The following is a 20,859-nucleotide window of genomic DNA, read 5'->3' on the forward strand; positions in this document are numbered from 1 at the left end:
TGTGCCCTGGTGATCTCATGGCTGACTGGGAGCTGTGACTTGTGGACCCTGCCCTCAGCCTTGGGAGAGACCAAAGTTCAAAATTCCAAGTATATTTTCTCTTGAATATACGTTGCTTTTGCACCATCATAAAGCTGAACAACAGTAAGCTGGGACTATCCGTGATCACCAGGACAGCCCCCACCCCGACCCCAAAACACCAGCAGCTGATTAATTTTAGTAAATGTGCAAATCCTGTGACCTGAAAAGCTTGGTATAATTTTTTCTTTTTTCTCTCTGTTTCTTTTCCTTTCTGGTCAATATTGTTCCAACCCTCATGATGCACTGTTTATTCCTTTATATTTTCTATAGTTTTTAAAAAAGCATTTGTTCTTATAAGTCTTCTCAGATATTTTACGAATCCAAGTAAGTAATACAATAATACACTTTTTTTCTTTTGGGTTTTAAAATTAAGCACAGCTTCAGTAACTTATGACAAAGTGGAGCCTCCTTATTAACACGAACAAGTTTATGGACAGACACACTGACAGCAGGAGGCGGGCAGATAAAGAATTCAGTAAGTAATACAACTAGAGGAAGAAAAAGAGACCCAACCCACCCACTTAAGTATAATTTAACCAGCCTTCCTATTCCTGTCACCAGTTCTGTCTCCAGTCTGTGAATTACCCTCCCGCCCACTCTTGTCAGTTTCAGGGCCTTCAGAGCCAGCACTGCCCCATTCAAGGTGCCAGTAGATCCGAGCTTCCTGCCCCTCCCCCTCCAGCCTCTGCTGATAGCCCTTGTAAAACACCTGATAGCAAAGCAAATTATTCACAGCCCACGTTGCTGTCTTATTGCATCCCTTCCTTGTCTTAAAATTTATCTTTAAAAGCCAGCCTGTTAGCAGCAGCCCAAGGACTTGTTTGGAATGTTACTTGCTTCTGAGCAGCTCATCCTATGGTGATGTGCTTAGCAGGAAGCTGAGTGAACTCAGAGCAGCAGATTCGCCTGGGAGCCCTGAGATCCTTATAGAACCAGGTGACAAGATGACAATTTCTGGCAAAGAAGTCAAGGTTTTGAACCTGCGAGGTATACTCCTTTTAACTACTACTAAGGAAACCCATTTGCAATTATATTAACAGACATAGATCTACTTCGAGATTTAGAACAAAAGTCTGGAGGGATCCTTCCCTCTCCATAGCCCAGGAGACGGAGGAGAAAGTGATGACGAAGAACACACGGGAACATTCCACAGCGGGTAGCACTGAGCACCCGCCGTACAGTGTGGAAATGAGAATGAAACATGAAAAATGAAAATGCAGAGGCTCCCCTGTTCAAAACACAGAAAAAGAAATGATATAGAAAGTGCTCAACATAAAGCTCTTTCCCTTCTCTTGCACCCTCTCTTCTCTTGCTATTGTATTTCTGCATTGCATTTATTGCTGCCCTCCCTCAGTCACAGGGGCATGTGCAGAGGGTGTGCCAACCCCCAGCAGGTGCCCAAGGCCCTGCCTATGTCTTGGTGCATACACACAGGCCATCAGCTTTGGGGTTCCATCACCAGCTGTTACACACATGCACCATCTGCTGTCTAGCAGTGAGGAAACCAGTCAGAAATCTCCTTTTCCCATGGGCCCATCACCCTAATCCTTGACAGACAGGCGCCCTACAATATCACGCCCGGACACACTAGGTACGTGGATGGGGAGGGGCAGGCAAGAGGCTCACTCCAGAGTTGCCTGCTGGATACACTCCATGCTCCATCCTGAGATGCCAAGGGTGTGGGACACCTCCTCTAATCCACCCCATGCTCATGGCCAAACCTATTCTGAAGGAGGAAGGCAGCAGGAGTCTCTGAGTGGAGCCAGAGATCAGAGGGCTGAGCAGGGCCTGGGGTGTCAAGGCGGGCAGGCAGCTGAGCAAGAACTGCCTGGGTAGTCAGGGAGGCCAGAGTGCGCACAGCCTAGGCTCCAATCCTGAATGCATGCTGCACTATCCCACAGGGCTTCAATTATAAAATAAAAATCCAAAACAAATGATTATTTCAAGACAACCATACAACATTAGAAACTGTGTAAGGGGCCCTCTCAGCATGAGGCCCGGTGAAACTGCATTGGCCACAAGCCCATAAGGGTCTCACTGGGACCCCACCAGAAATTCCAAAGCAAAATGGAGACCAGGTTGCCCTCACTTTTCATCATAAAGCAGTATCTCCAGCCAGTGTTCACGACAGGGATGGCAAAGGCGTTCCACCTGCAGAGGTGCGGGTTGCCCTGGCAAAGGAGGGTCTCACATCCTGCCTGTTCATCCTCTCTCTCTACAGGGCAGCACTGGAAGTGTCTTTAAAAGCTTCTGGAGCCCTCATCTGAACAGTCGTTATCTTAGCTTATTATATTCTTCAAAGAAGTGATGTAGTGACATTCAGGCAGTCTTAATATTTAGACATACCCCAAACCTAACTTGGCCTATAGATTTTCTTAGAGTGATTAATCCAGATGATTGAAAAAATAGAGATGATCAAGGAATAATTACTTATTAAGTGGCTCTGGACTGATGGTTTGTAAAAAGAAAGCCATTATCCACAGTCCTTATTTTGATGCAAGAATATATTTTTCTTACAAACCTTGGCTTCTGGGTCACTGTTGATACTGCAAGAATCGTCATCATCAGCATGAGGGACATTTCTAGAAAGAAAACCAGAAAACTGGTCTTAGAATTCCATCGCACACACTCGCTGCAAAGGTTGCACTTTTCGATCGCAGACCCCACCCACATCCTTCCTACCTGAGTTTCAAAGATGCATAACGTAGCGTTGCTCCTTCGAACTCTTTTAAACTGGGGTCTGGATTAACTGTGGCTGCATGCAAATCCTAGAGGAAAAAAGATCCTTGTTAATGTACGACTGGGTGTGTGGGGGTTGTTACATTGCCTCCAGCATTAAAGGGGAGCGAAGGTCCCGCAGAGGCAGAGGTGGTGTGAGCTTAGGCAGAGCAAGGCATGCAAGGGCTGCTGGAGGCTTAACTTGGTGCACAGGCCCCTGTTCTCAACAGGGAACCTGGGGCCATCAGCTTGGAGTCATTCACAACAGGAGACATCAAAAAAGGCAACATGAGTGTGAGCTGCACGCCCCTCGCCAGAAGCCCCTTCGCTTCATCCCTGCAGAATGCAGGATATTCACAAAGAAGAAAATCATACAGCCGCAGCCATGCAGAAAGGAAAACGTATGGAACGATCTAAAATCTGACAATATACTTGCCTTCCAAATGTCACTATTAATCTTTCCCCCATTCAGAACAGCAAAATCACTCCATGGCTGTTTCTAGACATGTAATTATTCACACAGGAAAAAAGCACATTGATTTAAAGAAAAAAGAAAAGAAAAGAAAAAGAAAAAAAAAACACAAGACACTGTTGTTAGCATTGATATTCACAGGATGGGTTAGGGAACAAATTAACTCTAACAGCAACTTGTTAGTTCACTCTAAGACTAGCTTATCACCTGCAGACTAGGGCAGGGGGAGACAGGGGCATTTTAATTACTTACCAAAACAAATGACTGAATGTTATCAGAACCAGACAGTGGTTTTCTAAGTGTAGTTTTCAAAGCAAACCATATGCCTAAATTCCATAGGAACACCACCCCCCCCACCTTAACCAGACAGAACTGTTTTACAGGGGTAGCGGGTAGGGATGACAACATGTTAGTCTGTCAACTGAGGATGCCCATGGCCAAGGACACAAAAATCTGAGGATCAAGTTATTGTCACTTACAGAAAGGGGAGACAGGGTTAGTAAGGAGCACAGACTGACAGCAATATCTTGCTGAGATTTGTTTTACTGAACAAAAAATCATTCTAAACACTCTAAATCCCTCTAGCTCATAAAATGCTCTCCTTCCTTGCCACACAAACCTCCTGAGAGATTAATATGTGGGAACTAAATGATTTCCTAAGCAGAATCACAGCACAAAGCATGGTGCCTTGCCTCAGAGGGAAACTCCTGCAACAGGTCTCTGCCTCTCAACCACTCCTCTGTCCACCTCCGACAATGAGGAATGTCTTTTCTCTCTTCTATGCCAAGGAAATATTCAAATATTTTTCACTTAAGATTTGCAGAAATAAATGAAACTAATAGAATGCAAGGACAGTCCTGTGAGTCTCTGTTCACTGACTGGTCAGGCAAAACTCTTGCCTTGGGTAATAAATGAACAAAACAATATTTTTATAAGGAAGTAACGTCTCAACTTTGTTCTTTGGAAATGAGAAATGAGTACTGACCCATCACCTTAAACTCATGTTAATACAGTTCTTAAAACCACTAAGGGAAGACAAATTTAAATTCAGATGATCCAAAGATGCTTTTTCTTTTTTTTTTTAAACTCTGTAGGTCTTGATAAGGGCAAAGGCGCTGCAAATGAGATGTATTTTCTCAACTCCACAGTAGCTGTTTGCTTTCTGGGGCTGAGCACCTCAACTGCAGAGTTTATAATACGAAAGATCACCATACTTATTGTTTAAAAAAATCACTTTTAATGAATAAGAGGGTAGGAACCCAGCCCCTTACCTCTCTCCTTACTCTATCAGTGTTCAACCTCCGCTGAGGAGAAAATTCACTTAGGAGAATCTTAGACTCTTAGTGGAGATGGAAAGGCAAACCCCGAGATGGGTGTGGGACTCAATGCACCAGTGTTCTCCTGGGGACAAGACGCCCAACTTGCTCATGCTTTTCTCTTTCTTTTTGGCAGTACTGGGGATTGAATCCAGGGACGCTCTATGATATTTCCCTAGCCCTTTTTATCTTTTGAGATAGGGTCTTGCTAAATTACTCTGCTGTCCTTCAACTTGCATCCTCCTGCCTCGGCTTCCCGAGTTGCTGAGATTCCAGGCAGTCACCGCTGTGCCTGGCTGCTCATATTTTCAGAGGGGTCAGTAACCAAAAGGTTTATCGTCGAGATTATAGGGGATGTAATAAGGATTCATGATAAGGACCTGAGATTAAGTGCAAAACATAAAAATCTAACTTGAAATTTTAGTTAACAATGAAAACAAGCACCAGACCTGGTGGCACACTCCTATGATTCCAGCAATTTGGAAGGCTGAGTCAGGAGGATGGCAAGTTCAAGGCCAGGCACAGCAAATGAATAAGACCCTGTCTCAAAAAGGACTGGGCATGTGGCTCACTGGTATAGTGCCCCTGAGTTCAACCTCCAGGACCCCATCTCCCCAAGAAAAGAACATGTGGCTCCAAGTTATCATTTTTGTTGATGGGTCTGTTTTTCACTTAAGCTGAACTTTGAAAAAGAATGTCAGATGATGAATTGAAGGAATTTGAGATAACTGTGTCCTCGTAGAAAAATTTAGGAATTAATTTTTTAAAAAATAAAGAAATAAAAGGTGGGCTGGGGATGTGGCTCAAGCGGTAGCGCGCTCGCCTGGCATGCGTGCGGCCCGGGTTCGATCCTCAGCACCACATACCAACAAAGATGTTGTGTCCGCCGAGAACTAAAAAAAAATAAATATTAAAAATTCTCTCTCTCTCTCTCTCTCTCCTCTCTCACTCTCTCTTAAAAAAAAAAAAAAAGAAATAAAAGGAGGGGTGTCTGAAAAAAGAAATCTGAAATCAGAATTTACCCCAGACGGGCTATGTGTTAGCAAAAGAAGAGTATTTTCTAAAGCAAGTATTCAGAAAAGTTCCAGCACTTAATAAAAACAGGTCTCTGTGTGCATATGTGCTCTTTTTTTTTTTTTAAATGTTTTTTATATATTTACTCTTTGGACATAGGAGTCTCTGTAAAGTGAAAGCTGATCACAGTTCTAGGCCTATGTGAATCCACTTCTCCTGCCACGGAACGCAGGTCAGCTGGCAATCTTCCAACAATCACCTTTTAGAGATTTAAATAAACAAAGGCCCTATACAGTGGTTTTTCCAAAATCTTACAATAACATGGGCTCTCCTGAAGAGACCCTTCAGTATAAAACTCAAGTAAGGAAAAATGGAAACTGGCGCTAGTCAGTTAGGAATGGGCCAAAGATCTTTTTTCCCTCCTATGTTTAAAAACATCCATTTACGTCAAAGATGAGAAACTTTCTCCCCAGTATAAGTGACCATAGTTTTTTCTTTTTTTTTAAAAAGGAAGGTCAATGAAGTACAAAGACTTTTTCTTAAATTTGAAGAAGTACAGAGTCATCCAAATATTTTTGATTCATAAGAGAGAATGTTTTCTACATTTAGCTAATAATTTTAGTTAATAAAAATTTTCCAAAAACAACCAATGAGAGATTCTGTGGTTCAACAGAAATTCTCTGGCCCCCGGGGTCGGCAGTCTGGGTTGTGGGGGTGGGAGGGATAAAAGAAGAGACAAAAAGAAAAAGCAATGGAGGAGGGAAAGCAGTGAAGCCATATGCTCAGGTGAGACTGACGGGAGGAACGGGGAGTGATGGAAAGCTGCACTAATCTCCTGTGAGCAACAACCTTCCACCTGGTACCTTCCAGGCAATTCAGCTAAAGCCTCGCACGGCCAAGTGATGTTCTGCTACTGAAATGCAAACCAGAGAGTGAGAGTAGAGGGCTGGGGACATGCTCTCCTGGTGCTTGTCCTGACCTTGCCCAGCTTGCAACATCCCATACTCTAAATATGATGATTGTGTGCAGTTCTGGGTCCTCAGAGACAGTGTGTACGGGAAGACTGACCCCCGCCTGGAACACAGCACCCTTCATGACCAATCAGCACCAAGCAAAAACTGTGCAGGGGTGGGTCTACTAAGGGAAGCCAACTTGCTTCTTCCATATTTCTCTCCTGGGGTCTTGGAAAGCAATTCCACAAGTTAAAAAAAAAAAAAAAAAAAAAAAGAAGCACTATCCTTTTGCCAGAAAAAGGCCAATATTAGAATTGATCCTTTGACAATGTCAACAGGATGTTCCCGAGGATGGAGTCTCATAGGGCTGGGAAAGTCCCCACGAGGGAACCTTCCTCAGGGTGCACTATAGTTCAATTCTTCCTCTAAAAAGCATGTGCCGGAGAGCACCCCCAGTGCAGCAGTATTGGAAGGTGGGGCCCGATGGGAGGGGGTTGAACTGAGTCTCTACCCCCTTAAATGGATGAAAGCCAATTATAAAAGACCATAAGTTTGCAAGTTCTTTTGCTTGTTCTCTCTTGTACTGTGTGTTCACAAGAGGGCCCTTGCTAGAGGCAGCCCTGGATCTTAGATTTTCTGGCCTTCAGAACTGTGTGCCAATAAATTTCTGTTCATTATAAGTCACCCAGTGTCTGTGGAACTGTTGCTGGAACACAAAACCAACTAAGCCAGGGTACCCAGAAGGTTTCTGGGAAGTGGTATCAAAACGCAAACCAGGGAGAATGGAGAGCTAAACCTGCTGAGGACCAAGCCATCTGGCAATGGCTCTGGCAGAAGATGCCATGTCATCTGTGTGTCACTCCCAAAGCTCTGAAGCTAGTCCAGCTGTGGGAAAGCTGGGGTCCAAGTCCTAACTCTGCTTTCATTTGCTCTGTGGCCTGGGTTCTACCATGTATCAAACAGGGCTAAGAACACCTTGTATCAGAGTGAAGACAACCTGTGATAAGAATATTGGCTCTTAGCTCAGGGACTGGCTACCAATAGGTGCCCTAGAAATGACAGTTCCCTCATCCTCTACTCTCTCTCTTCCTGCATGACAGAGAGTTTGATGACTATGAAGTGTCTGAATTACACTTTTCAATCTGTTTTGTCAAGACTTGAGGCTCACATTGATTGTGGTTTGTGCCTGCCTATAATCCCAGCAATGCAGGAGGATCTCAAGTTTGAGGCCAGACTCAGGAACTCACTGAGGTCCTAAACAACTTAATGAGACCTGGTTTCAAGATAAAACATAAAAAGGGGCTGGGATGTGACTCAGTGGTTAAGTGCCCTTGGGTTCAATCCCAGTACACTCCCCTCCTCCAAAAAAGGACTTTAGATTAACAAGTGTGGCCTTGATGGCAATGGTGGAAAACCTGCAATATTGGAATTCCAGAATTCCAAGGAATCAGCCAGGCAGTATTAAATGAGCATTCTGTACATTTATGTGTGTGCATGTTTCCCTTTCTTTTCAAATACTCTCTGTGGATTGGGTGGATGTGATGCTATAAGGGGAGTCCAGCAGTTCCCCCTTCTCCACAGTTTTGCTGTCTGCAGTTTCAGTTATCAGCTGTCAACCAGGGTCCAAAAATATTAAATGGCAAAACACAGAAATAAAGTTTCTAAGTTTTAAACTGTACATCATTCTGAGTATCGTGATGAATTTCCATGCCATCCTCCTCCTCGCTCCTGGGAAACGAACCCTCAGTTTGTCCACACACCTGCGCTGTATATATACCTGTGCTGGAACTTAGTAGCTGTCCTGGCTGTCAGACTGACTGTACAGTACTGCAGTCCATCTAGGGGTTGGTACAGATAGGTTTTAGGCAGCTACTAAGGGATTTCAGAATGTGTCCCCTGTGGATAAGGGAAGACAAGTGTATGGCATATGTTTTATTATATAAACACAATTCAGAAAAGTAAAAAAAAAAAAAAAATAGTAAGACCGAGGCTGGGGTGGTGGTTCAGTGGCAGAGCATTTGCCTCCTACGTGTGAGGTACTGGGTTCAATCTTCAGCACCACATAAAAATACATAAATAAAGATACTGTGTCCATCTACAAATAAAAAATATTTTTTAAAAACTAGTAAGACTGACAGAGTTTTGTGCAATTACATCTCTGAGCAGCAGCATAATGTAGACACTCCACTCTGGATGGTTCTAGCGCTGGCTCTGCCATTAGAGCAAACCAGTCAAGGCTCCCTCTCTCTGAGGCTGGGTTTCGCCTTCATTCAGCAAACATCTGATGAACTTTATCACTACCACGAACTGTGCCAGGTCTGGGGACATAAGACCAGGACACCAGGTCCCGACCCCCACAGTTTTCTGGAGGGAGATTAACATGCTCTAGGTCATGACACTTCGAAAAAATGAGATAGAATAAGGAGCTTTCAAAGCAGACGATGGAGAGCAGCAGTCCCCGAGAGACACTGGGGTGAGGCCAAAGAATTTAAGAACAAGTGACACACAAAAATAAGAGACTTGGTTCCCTAGAGGGCTGGTTGTCACACAGCACTCAGCACTGAGTCCCCCGGAAAGCTTATGTAAAAGCAGATTTCCAGGTCCCACACATTTTACAAGTCCCCAGAAATCCTCCTGGTTGCTGTTTTAGCTCAAAGGCTGAGAAAGACTGTCACAGTATCTCCAGTGCTCTTTCCAGATCTAAAAAGTCTCCATTTGTCAAGAAGTTCAGTAAAATGATGACACAATGGCCCTTGATGTTGTCATCTTATTTCCAAGTGTACATGGAAATACACTGGTTCTAAAGGAATGAACTTCGCCCCTCCTGGGCACTAACTGCTCAGAGCACCCAGAGAGGCCATGCAGAGGGCTCCAACAGGAACAGAGCATTCACGACCAAGGTGAGGTTACAGTTCTGAAGAATGATTCACCTGCCACCTTCTCTACCTTCTCTTTTGGAGAAACCAGATGGTCTCTCACTCAAAAAGATTGGTAAGTAAGATTTGGCTATGGGCCAGTTATTCATAAAAACATTCTGTGTGGCTCTCATCTAAAATTCAACACCCGAATAATTTGAGAGGTAATTTTGAACAAATAAATGGCTTGGGGTGGGGAAGAGCACCACGTGCCAATTTTGGTGGGCAAATGTTTCCCGGTCCGTTTGTAAACTTTGAAAAAACACGACTGACATGTGCGGTGGAAACATTATCCACGGCGCTTAACACTTCCCGAGTGAACTTTGGAATGTGAAACGTGGAATTTTCAAACTGTAAGGACGCCTTCAGTCCTAAACTTTTGTGAAGTCAACAGATTTGGCACTCATTTGATTCATTTTTTTTCCCCCCAACTGAGCTCAGGATAAAGCTGAATAAAAATATGCATTTCTAACACGACACAAGTGTCTTCTCTCCTTTAACATTTTGCCTTTGCTCATGTTTCAAGATTAGTTGAAATAGATTCTATTTAGGGATCAAAGAAATGGTGTTAGAGAAACATTCATTTCTCTTCCGCTGTCATTAGCACCTGAAGTGGTGCTATTAAGAGAAGTCATTTTCTAGAAGGCTCCGCGTGTGACAGAGCTGTTCCTTGGGATGAGATGAAGAGACTTGAGTCTGCAGGCTTCCTGATGCATTCTGGGAAGCTCGGAGGGAGGCTGGGGTCAGCAGACTTGAAGTCGGGTGGAGTCTACCGTGGAGCAGCTACGCTAGCTTGTGTAAGCCCTTGGCATCTCTGGGTTTTAGGGTTGTCAAGTGTAAAATGGGAGTGACAACTAGAGTCCCAGGTGCCTGTTTCATGGAGAGGAAAGCGACAGACACTGCCTGGAGCTGGAAATCTCTGTGGTTTACCATCACCACCAGGGTTCCCACATCCCGGTGTGTGGCAGCTGGGTTTTTCTCCAACTCTCTCATTCCTCCCCTCTCTCCCTGCTCATCCCTTTACTTCTCTGATTTTTTAAATTTAATCCCTCTTACATCTGCTTGGTTCTCTGACTCAATGGATGGCCTCAGGTACAGAGGGGAGAATGAGCAAGAAAGAAAACATCGAAAGGTGAATCAGAAGAATTCCTGTCCCCTCAGTCTATTAAAGGATTGGATACGAGTCACGAGTCCCTATTTCTAAAACTTCTAAAAATAGTCATCTATTAGCAAAGATTTGTGGAGGGACAAGACTTTGCTAGTATAATGGCATGGTCAGCAGCAAAAGAGAGGAATGGCACCAGCCTAAGGTGGAAATTCACATGGTGGGGGGGGGCGGCGGGGGTGCAAAGCACAGGGCTGAATTGGGACAGAATGTCTCCCCACTCTAATACCAGCTACATGGCTACTCAACCCTCAGACTCTCTTTTCTTAAATATGGAACATAATAGCTGTCTTTCCTGCCATAGGAACATCATCTGGTAAAAGAAAGAATATTTATAAAAATACCCTGATTTTTTTTTTTTTTTTTTGCAGTGCAGGGGATACCATCCAAGGCATTGTGTACGACAGGCAGACACTTTACCACTCTACTGCTGAGCTACACTGTAGACCCAACAAACCCCTAAAAGCAACGATGAGGCGGAATTGTGGGGATATATTGAACACCAAGATTGAACTCCAAGAGGGAAGGAAAATGGGGTGTGTCCCTTCTGAGCCTGGAAAGAGGCACTGAGCAATGCATGGGATGTGGGTAGGAAGCAGACATAGAGGGGGAAGAACAGACAAGAGTGGGCACCAGGAGGCTCAGGGATTAGAGAGGAACTCTGACACCTGAAAGTTTCACCCAGGCCAGCTGCCTTGGGTGAGTTGTTTTGCAGTCAATATGGAAACAAAGATATAAAAATCCTTGGCCTTGGCTGGCTAAAGAAAGACTTATTTCTTCTAATTACAGAGGACATGAGACTCCTGAGTTAGGAATTGTGCCTCAAAGTTAGTCCGATTTCCACACCTCAGAGTCAATGGGGAGAGGGAGTAGACTGAAACTCCAAAGCCAGGGGTGATGAGGGACGAGAACTCTGGCTGAGGATAAAGGAGAATTCAGGAACTCTTGAATGTCAGACCCAGCATTGCTGCAGGTCACTGTCCTCTCTGCATTCCAGTTTTCCCATCTGTAACACACAGATGCTGGTACCAATGACCTCTTCCCACCCTGGCGTTCTAAGACTGTAGGTTATTCTGTTGGTGAACATGATTAAAGGTTGGGATAGAAGAATGAAGCCCTGGAATGGAGAAAGATCCTAACAGAGATGCCAAGAGAAATTATGTACAGCTAAGGAGGAGAGCACCTCTGCCGTTAGTGAGGGCAGAGGCTAGTCCTGCCCGGCTCTGATCTTGGAAGGTCCCTGTTGGTACCAAGAGGAAGTCCTGGATGCATCCAGGTTAGAAAAGGAGAAGAACTTCCCTCTATGTCAAGTTCCTTCAGGACTGGGGCTAATTTGGTTCTCCTTTATTCCCTAGGACACCTAACCCAAGCTGAATATATCACTAAATGGAAAATGTTCAGGGAATGGAAATGTCATGCTGCAATAAAAAGCCGTCAAAATAATAATAATCTAGTGATAAGAAAAAAAAAATCTTTTGTGGTTCATTGGACTGAAGCATGTACCTGAAGATCAGGACAAAGAACCAACCAACCCCGTTGACCAGTGAGGGTCCAGCTCACTCCACCCTATCACTTTAGAGATGAAGAACTGGGGTCCAGGCTGGGCAAGTGAGATGCTACAGCCTTGAATTAGCAGGAATGTGATGACAGGCCTTATTGCCTCCCAGAACAACAAGTAAATAATCAATAGGAACAAGATACTGTGTTCAAAGACAGAAAAAGTGATAACAGTTGAAAATGACAGAGAAGCTTCGCAGGTAAGAGATGAAGTGTCCTCACAGTGAAAGATAATGGGCTTGTTTGAAGAACAAAAGAGGGAGAAAGGCCGGGTATCATGGATCAAACCACTTTTCTCAAAAAAAGAAAACAAAATCATCCCTTAATTGTGACCTTTCCCAATTATAATTCTCTTGAATGTTCTGTTATCAGGATTTGCAAAGGTTCACTGCAGGAACTTCATATTAATAAATATCACAATGGAATTTTTAATGCCTCGATTCTTTGTTTAAACATCCAGATTTCGTCCTCAGGGATAGGAAAAATTTATGCTGCTAATTATTTCTAAAATTATGTCACTTCTGCTAAATAAACAGATCCTTTTCAAAATAGAAATTAAACATTTAAGGGCTCTCAAGGGTTATTCTTGCAGACATCCTTACCACGCTAGGAAAGGAACCCAAGGCTAATAAGATGCACGGTAATTATCACATGCCTGGCCAAGAGATGTTCTTCTGCGTGTAAATATTTTATCGAGGCAGCACCATGCAATGGTACCTGCAGAGTAAATTACTGCCTCCATGGGCCCTAGGGAATCTTAACCACTCCTCATTAATCAGCCCCTCTTGCTTTCTGTACTGGAAGGGTGTTTCAAGAGACCAAAAGCCATTAAAAATGAAAACACCCTCAAAAGATGGATATTAACACTATTTACTAAGAGGAAGCATTCCTGAGATTTCAAATGCAACATGCATGATAATCAAAAGGCTTACCTCGGTGACCTGTTGGGGGTGGAAACCACTAGTCTAAAGAGAAACCACAAGTTTACATCCCCTCTACTAAGCCGGTAAAAAGATACTTCCATTTTACCTCATTCTCTGGGGTGGGAGATGGCGTTACAGAGCTAAGTGACCCTTTCCTAGAACCCTGGATATCTGCGGGGATGGAGACAGGCCGTTCCCACTGAGTTGTTCCTGTTGGGATGTGCCAGTAATAGGTCCCAGCGATGTCATTGATTCTTTTCCAGCCAGGCGGCAAATCCGGATCTGTCTGAAATGACTGATCACTCCAGATATCTGCTGGGAAATGGAAAAAAAGAAAGGGCTTTATTAAAAGAGGAAAAGAGCCTTCCAACGTCAGTACCAAGAGCCAGGCGAACTGTACGGGCAGATGTGTCCACAGTCCAAATGAGAAAAACCAAAACCATCCTGTGGATATCAAAGGGGTGATAGGGAAGAAACAAGGAAAGAGCTGGAAGAGCAGGTTGGCATTTGAGGATATTGACATATTCTCAATATATTCCCAAATATCAGATCCTTCTAGAGCTCCAAGAACCCTGTGACCAAGCTAAAGCACCACGAACCAGGATCAGCTACCCAAGCAAAATTCACATGGCTACACACCAAATCTACTGGATCCTTCTGTTAATTACTGGCTGGGACCACATATCATTCTCAGCTACGAGTATAAATCTAATTTTCTGAATCGTTTTCAATACGTGAGTACTGTATTTATATCTTTCATGCACTTTAACAACCCCTCCCATTCAACTGTAAACACCCACAAAGTAGCAATGTCCTTTTTAATACTCTAGAATTCTAAATTGTTCAGAGAACATTCCCGGGAGAGTGAACTAGAAAGGCCTTAGAGTTCAGCAAAGAACCAGACTGGCTTTAAAAACAGGCCAGTAATGTAAACACCTGGAGGAGGACAAGTGTGAGAGACAAGAAGGAACTGTGGGGACTGTGGTAAATGGGTGAGCATCGACAAAGTCCAAAGGTATTCAGATTAAAAAAATAATAGTTTTTTTTTTAAGCACTGTGGATGCAAATGACATACATCCACTTGAGCCAAATGTGTTTCAGCTACTTGCTTCATATTAATATGATGTCAGTTTCCAGAATAATTATTTGCTTTAAAAAAAAATCTCAATCTTGGAGCCAGCCATGGTGGCACACACCTGTAATCCTAGCCACTCAGGACACTGAGGCGGGAGGATCACAAGTTGAGGCCAGCCTTGGCAACTTAGTGAGACCCTGCCTCAAAATGAGAAATAAAAGGGACCGGGGATGTCGATCAGTGGTAAAACACCTCTGGATTCAATCTCCAGCACCACACCAAACCAAGCACCCTTATTCTTAGCCCCGAGTTAAACATGAAATGGATACAAGAACTAAAGAGGAGAGGAAGTAGGATCAGAAATTCATAGAGATGGCGGGGTCATGAACGAACCCCAAGCAGCTCCATCAATGCAGGCAGGAAAACAAACTTGAGTTGTCCACCCAAGCATCACTTGAAGGGTTAGGGCCTTTCCTCTGTGGCCACATAAAAGAGGCCAAGGCGTGTTATTGAGCTTTAAATCAGAACAAACATGTAGGCTTTGATCTGGGTGAACGTCACTGCACCCCATGTGGGCAGGCTTGACTGAGGCTGTTACAACCACAAGAAGAAAAGGAGAAACCCAACAAAGAGACTGATTAAGACTCTGGGCACAGATGTGCATTCATACAGCTGTCTGGCATTCCAGAATTTTTTTTTTTCATTTAAATCTGCCAGAGGCAAAACTGCCACCAGTGTCAAATTATGATGCAAATTTCCCCCTTCCTGACAGAAAAATTAAGCATGATTTCATAATTTCAACTTAACCACATTTTGTAGAAACCACTTGAGCCAAATGTGTTTATATATTCCTTTTTCTTGTCTCCCCTTTAGGGGGTAATGGGGTCATTTTGATTGTTACTTTGTTTTCAGTCTCTTAACTGGGACAGGAAAGGTAAAATACATGGTAAAATACACCTTTAGGGATTAAATTGGAGAAAACTCTTGCAAGTGATTCCTTGTCCCAATTTAGTGGCTCAGAAACAAGGAGCTCTGAGGCGAAGCAGAAGGGGTATACAGAGACTGCCAGTGACCATTTCTATGGGTTTAAGAGGTCTAAGGGCCTGAATTTCCACATTTATCCTAGGTGTCTTTACTGCAGGGGCATTAGCGAGTATGAGGAATAGCTACACACAATATCAGCACATGAAGTCATGTCAGACCCCGGGCCCAGATCAAGAGCATTGCGTTCTGAGGAGGTAACTGGGGGTGGAAGGAGCTGGGGCTGTAGCATGACTATGTGCTGAGTGGCAGGAATTGGGCTGTTTTGATCTGAACCAAACCTACCCTACTTTTACCTGATTTATAGTCCAAGTTTATGCTGAGGGTTTGTTGGAACAAATTTAAAAGGAGGCTTATTTTGTTGCTAAAAATAGATGATGATGAAGGAAGAAGTAAACTGAGCATATTTACAACATTAACAGTCCCAGCATCACCTACAGAATCCCCTCGTTATTGCACATTGACGTAGAGGGCACAAGGGCAGGTGGACAATATGCCTGTCTCACTAATCACTGTCTATCCGACACCCAATATGGCAACAATTCAATAATAAATGGTGAATGGATGGATGGAAGGATGGATGGATAGATGGAAAGAAAGAAGACACAAAAGAATAAAAAAGGAAGGAGGGAGAAATGAGTGAATGAATTAGATCCTCCAATGAACTTGGCACTTAGCAGAAGAGGTAGTCTAAAGCAATCTGTTCTATTCAATTTCTTTTTTTTAATTATTTTTGAGAGAGAGAGAGAGAGAGAGAGAGAGAGAGAGAGAGAGAGAGAGAGAGAATATGAATTTCAATATTTATTTCTCAGTTTTCAGCAGACACAACATCTTTTGTTTGTATGTGGTGCTGAGGATTGAACCCGGGCCACACGCCCGCCAGGCGAGTTTGCTACCACTTGAGCCACATCCCCAGCCCTGTTCTATGCAATTTCATAAAACAGAGCAACTCCATGACCCCCAGCACTGCTAACAATGTCCTCGTGGATAAAACAGATATGCAGCTGGTCCACCTTATCTGCTATCTGCAGGTTCCACATCCATGGATTAAACCAAGAGGATCAACAGAATTAAAAAAGTAATAACAACAACAACAAAAAATCCATATCTGAACTGCACATATACGAACTTTTTTCTTGTTTTTATTCTCTAGACAACACAGCATAACAACTATCTACCTAGCATTTACATTATATTAGGCATTATAAGTCCAGAGATGATTTAAAGTATAAGGGAGGATACACATGGTTTATGATGTGAACACTATGCCATTTTATAAAAGGCACTTGAGTTTGGTATCTGTGAGGGGTCCTGCAAACAATCCCCTGCAGACACCAACAGACACAGTATAACATGATAAACCAGAGTTCCGGGCTGGAGGCCAAGGGGTCTTGAATGGGATTGTGTACCTTTTCTGTACTGACAGGTTCCACAAGGAAAGTAGGCACTATCCCTTCTGAGGCCTCTCAGGCCCCTCACATTTTATCTTGTTTAATCTGCACAGTCTCATGGTGTTTCCTAGATAAAGCTATGTATACATTTAGATAAGTGCTCTGGACTTTATTAATGGCCCAATAGTTTTCAATTGGTAGAAAATCAGGGGAGGAAACTAGTCGAGCAGGCAGGTAGAATTCCTGGCCCTTCTAGAACTTTCCAACCACAACAGCACCCATTTTTCTCTGTTACATATTTGCCCTGTATGTATGATTTTCCAATGAAAATCAAATCAGTTATTCTTCAAAATTTCTGCTTTTATAAAATGAACTTCGACACCATAGTTAGAGCAAGAGTCCCGTGGAGCTCAGACACTGGAATATCAAGAAGCTGCTTCTGCCCTAAAGTTGTTCCAAATATCATCAAGCAGCTTTAGACAGCTGTCCTGGGACAGTTACCACCAGGGAAAAGGCAGGAGGGAGGGTGTGCAGACCAACCAACCAGGCATATCTGAAACAACAGGTGGCTAGGAGAGAAAGCGTCAGTCCCTCTCAGTTCTCCTTACTGAGCAAAGCTGTGCTGAAGATGGTGCAAGAGGCTCAGCATGGAAAGGCAATGGTGCTGGACAGTCTCACTGCACTCCCGATTCTCAGCAGGCTGCGTAAACTGAGCGTCTGTCATGCACCTGTTGTTAACCGATCTGCTGAGGGTTTTGAAGTCACAATGTGGTATTCTTAGTTTCCAGTGGGAATATCCTGGGAGACCTCCATATTAGAGAACATCTTTTCTCACTTTGGATGAATCTTTGTGCCGCAGTAATCTTGAGAAGTTAGAACCAGTATCAGCACAAAGCACACTGCAGGATCCCATCTCAGTTCCCCATCCGCAGAAGTGGACCCACTTGTTTGCAACTTAGTGAACTCAGGCCAACTGTGAGGTTGCTCAAGGAAAGATTTATAAGAGTTTATTGGTGAAATTTATAGAAAGCCTCAGAAATATTTAAAAAGCACTTGAATTTATAACACAATAGATATCCACCAGCTTGATGTAAACTAAAAAGTGTTATAATATCAATTGCTGATAGGCATGTAAAACAACGGGAACTAGTATATGTTCCCAGGAGAAGGGTTACTGGATATAATCACTTTGGAAAAAAGAATAGTTATTAATTATAAAGTTGACAGTATCTCTACTTTATGACCCACCAATTCTATACCTAGTGCACATCCTAGTGGACCCACGTGTTTGCAGTAGGTAAAATATTCACAGCAGAAGCATTAAGACAGAGAAAACCTCAAAACATCTTAGACAGCCATTTAAGGCAGAATGAGTACATAAATTGCCACACAATGAAGGAATGAATGAATGAAATAAATGAAGTACAGCTGTACACTAGAATATGTGTATATATTTAAGGCAGAATGAGTACATAAATTGCAACACAATGAATGAATGAATGAAATGAATGAAGTACAGCTGTACACTAGAATATGGATAAATTTCACAAACACACTACTAATGAAAATAAGGAAGCCAAAAGAGAATGCATTCATTAAATTTCCATTCAAATAAAGTTCAAGAACTAGATTACGATATTTAGGGATACAGACATAGATGGTAAAAGAAGTAGAAAACTATAAAGAAATACAAGGATATAGCTATCACACACACACACCCCCACCCCCACCCCCCCACACACATACAAACAAAAAAACAGGTTAATGGATACCTGAAAGTGTGGCTATGATTAGAGAAAGCATATCCAGGACTTCTGTAGTATAAGAAATGTTTTATAGCTGGCTGTGCTAGTGCATGCCTGTAATCCCAGAGATTCAGGAGGCTGAGGCAGGAGGTTTGCCAGCCAAAGGCCAGCCTCAGCAACTTAGTGAGACCCCGTCTCAAAATAAAGGAACAGAAGGCTGAGGATGTAGGTCAGTGGTAGAACACCCCTGGGTTCACTCTCTAGTACCAAAAAAAGAGAAGTATTTTACCTCTTGACGTGGCAGGTGCTAATGTGGACACTCCGTCTATAATTATGTGTGGAACTGCATGTTTGTGTTTATGGCTATTTCTGAGTGTATACTGTTTTTCACAAATTAAAAAATATACTGGTAGAATCTTGAGACCCAAGGGTTCAACTGTTGTTTAAAAAGACCTGCACCAGAAGAGGAAGCTGAGAAAAGCAGAATATCTTTCAATACCTAGGAAGATAATCCAAGCAAAAAGAAGGGACTCATTCAAGACTCCTGGTGGCTCCAGTGAGCCTAGAAACGAGAGAAGAATCAAAAAGAAGTCTAGTGATGGCACTGTATGGCCTATAATGGGGACCGAAAGTGGAAAACCAGAGAGGACCTTCTTATCTTGGCTCAGCCATTCACTGCTTGAATGACCTTGGACAAGATACCCGACCTCTACAGGCTTCAGACCTTATCCATAAAACAAGGATCATAACAGCACCTGTTTCACTGGGTAGTGTAAGAAGTACTCAGAATGAAGGTGGCAGGTAACAGGCTTAGTCATTACCTGAACACCCACTCCGTTTATTACGGATTACAGGTCTCCAAAGCCAGCAATAAATATATTGACATATGCAGCTTACTAAAGTCACAGCAAGAATTTTTTCATATATCCAAAAGAAAATGCTTGCTACAGAATCTAAGAGGTCAAATGGTCACCATGGTTCAAAGAAGGAGACTCAAAGAAGATAATCTAATGGCAATTCTTTCCATGGAGAAGAAGGTGTGAAAGCTCCCTGGCATGGATAGATTTAGAGGCAGCTCTAGACTCTAACCCACCTGCCTTGCTGGGCTTCTACCTCCTCATGCACTGTTATGGTTTGGATGTGAGTGTCCCCCCAAAGCTCATGCGTGACACAATGCAAGAAGGTTCAGAGGAGAAATGATTGGGTTATGAGAGTCTTAACCCAACCAGGGAATTAATCCCCTGATGGGATTAACTGGGTGGTACCTGAAGGTGGGTGGGTGTGGCTGGACCAGGTGGGTCCCTGGGGGTCCGCCTTTGGAGTACATATTTTGTATCCGGCCAGTGGAGTATCTCTCTCTCTGCTTTCTGATCATCATGTGAGCAGTTTTCCTCTTCCACACTCTTCCATGATGTTCTTCCTCACCTTGAACCTTGAGGAATGGAGCCAGACTCCTATGGACTGAGACCTCTGAAACCGCTAGCCCTCAAATAAACTTTTCCTCCTTTACAATTTTTCTGATTGTTCTTTTAGTCACAGCAGTGAAAAAGCTGACTAAAACACACACCATTTGCGCTCTGGCCAGCTGTGCCTCTGCCACCACAAGACACCTTCTCTTTTTTTTCCAAATGCCCCGTCTTCCTCTCTTAATGAATGTCAAAGTGAAAAATATTTCATAATTTTAAAAATAAAGATGTATGTCCTCTATTCTCCATCTTAAAGCAGATTTGCTAAATTCTTCCTAGGTTTCTCTCAAACACATTCCACCCCAAATGAATAAAGTTGCTTTGCATCTGTATATGATTTTTGAGTCCCCCCACCCCCACCCTGTTATGGGGCTGGGGCTTTCATTAGAAAAAAGTTCTCCACCCATAAAGTAAAGTGCATCTTATATTTTTACAGTAGGGCTCGCACCAGTCCCAGCCAGAGGGCAAGACTGGATCCAGAGGGCTGCTATGGGTAATGTGGCTAGTAACAATGACAAGGACCCTGAGGCTGACCGGGTATGTATCATGCACCCTTTGTTGCTTAGGATTTATCTAATCATGGCTGCTCCATGAAAGAGGCACTATGGTCAACCTATTTCTGAGTGGAAAACAAACAGGTTTCAAGTCAAGGAGGTAAATTTTAACTTTTTCACAGAGGTAAAAAAAATCCAATATGGTCAGCAATGGGGAATTAAGAAAAAATGTGAAAACGAAATAAAGCAGAGCAATGCTGTAAGGCTGGGATTATAAGGCCAGCAGGCGACCTGACCAAGGTCAAGCAGCTATGAAGTGACGGCACCAAGCTTCACCTTGGGGACCTGGACTTGGGCTCCAAGCCACCCTGGGGTTCCAGGTGTGTTATGGTGAGTACACTTCCAATGCAGGCCTTTCCACATGGACCTCCTTTATGGGCCTCCCTCCCTGACTCTGCTTCAGGACAGTGTCCCCTGGGTCACAAGGCCTTCCCTTTAGAAGCCTGGAGATGGGATCCCACCCTCAGACATAC

General features: G+C 43.4%; 1 protein-coding gene and 1 long non-coding RNA gene across 19 annotated transcripts in view; one reads left to right on the forward strand and one right to left on the reverse strand.

Moving 5' to 3' along the window:
- Positions 1-20,859, reverse strand: part of Apbb2 (amyloid beta precursor protein binding family B member 2) — a 388,124-nt gene that overhangs the window by 91,876 nt on the left and 275,389 nt on the right. For 13 of the 17 annotated variants that reach the window (XM_078021224.1, XM_078021225.1, XM_078021229.1 and 10 more), the window contains 4 exons: positions 13,221-13,429; positions 3,236-3,298; positions 2,764-2,849; positions 2,603-2,663 (listed from right to left, as the gene is read on the reverse strand). In XM_078021224.1, the coding sequence (XP_077877350.1) occupies positions 2,603-2,663; positions 2,764-2,849; positions 3,236-3,298; positions 13,221-13,429 (419 nt within the window). The remainder of the gene's footprint in view (positions 1-2,602; positions 2,664-2,763; positions 2,850-3,235; positions 3,299-13,220; positions 13,430-20,859) is intronic. The other 4 variants (XM_040292509.2, XM_040292516.2, XM_040292515.2 and 1 more) reach the window with 4 other exon arrangements.
- LOC144366663 (uncharacterized) lies at positions 9,403-12,616 on the forward strand. 2 transcript variants are annotated; one of them, XR_013425770.1, is made up of 3 exons: positions 9,403-9,545; positions 11,006-11,910; positions 11,990-12,616. It is a non-coding gene; the product is annotated as an uncharacterized LOC144366663 (long non-coding RNA). The 2 variants fall into 2 exon arrangements; XR_013425769.1 differs by having other exon boundaries at positions 11,006-12,616.

Source organism: Ictidomys tridecemlineatus, chromosome 9 (assembly GCF_052094955.1).
Source record: "Ictidomys tridecemlineatus isolate mIctTri1 chromosome 9, mIctTri1.hap1, whole genome shotgun sequence".
Taxonomy (NCBI): Eukaryota; Metazoa; Chordata; class Mammalia; order Rodentia; family Sciuridae; genus Ictidomys; species Ictidomys tridecemlineatus.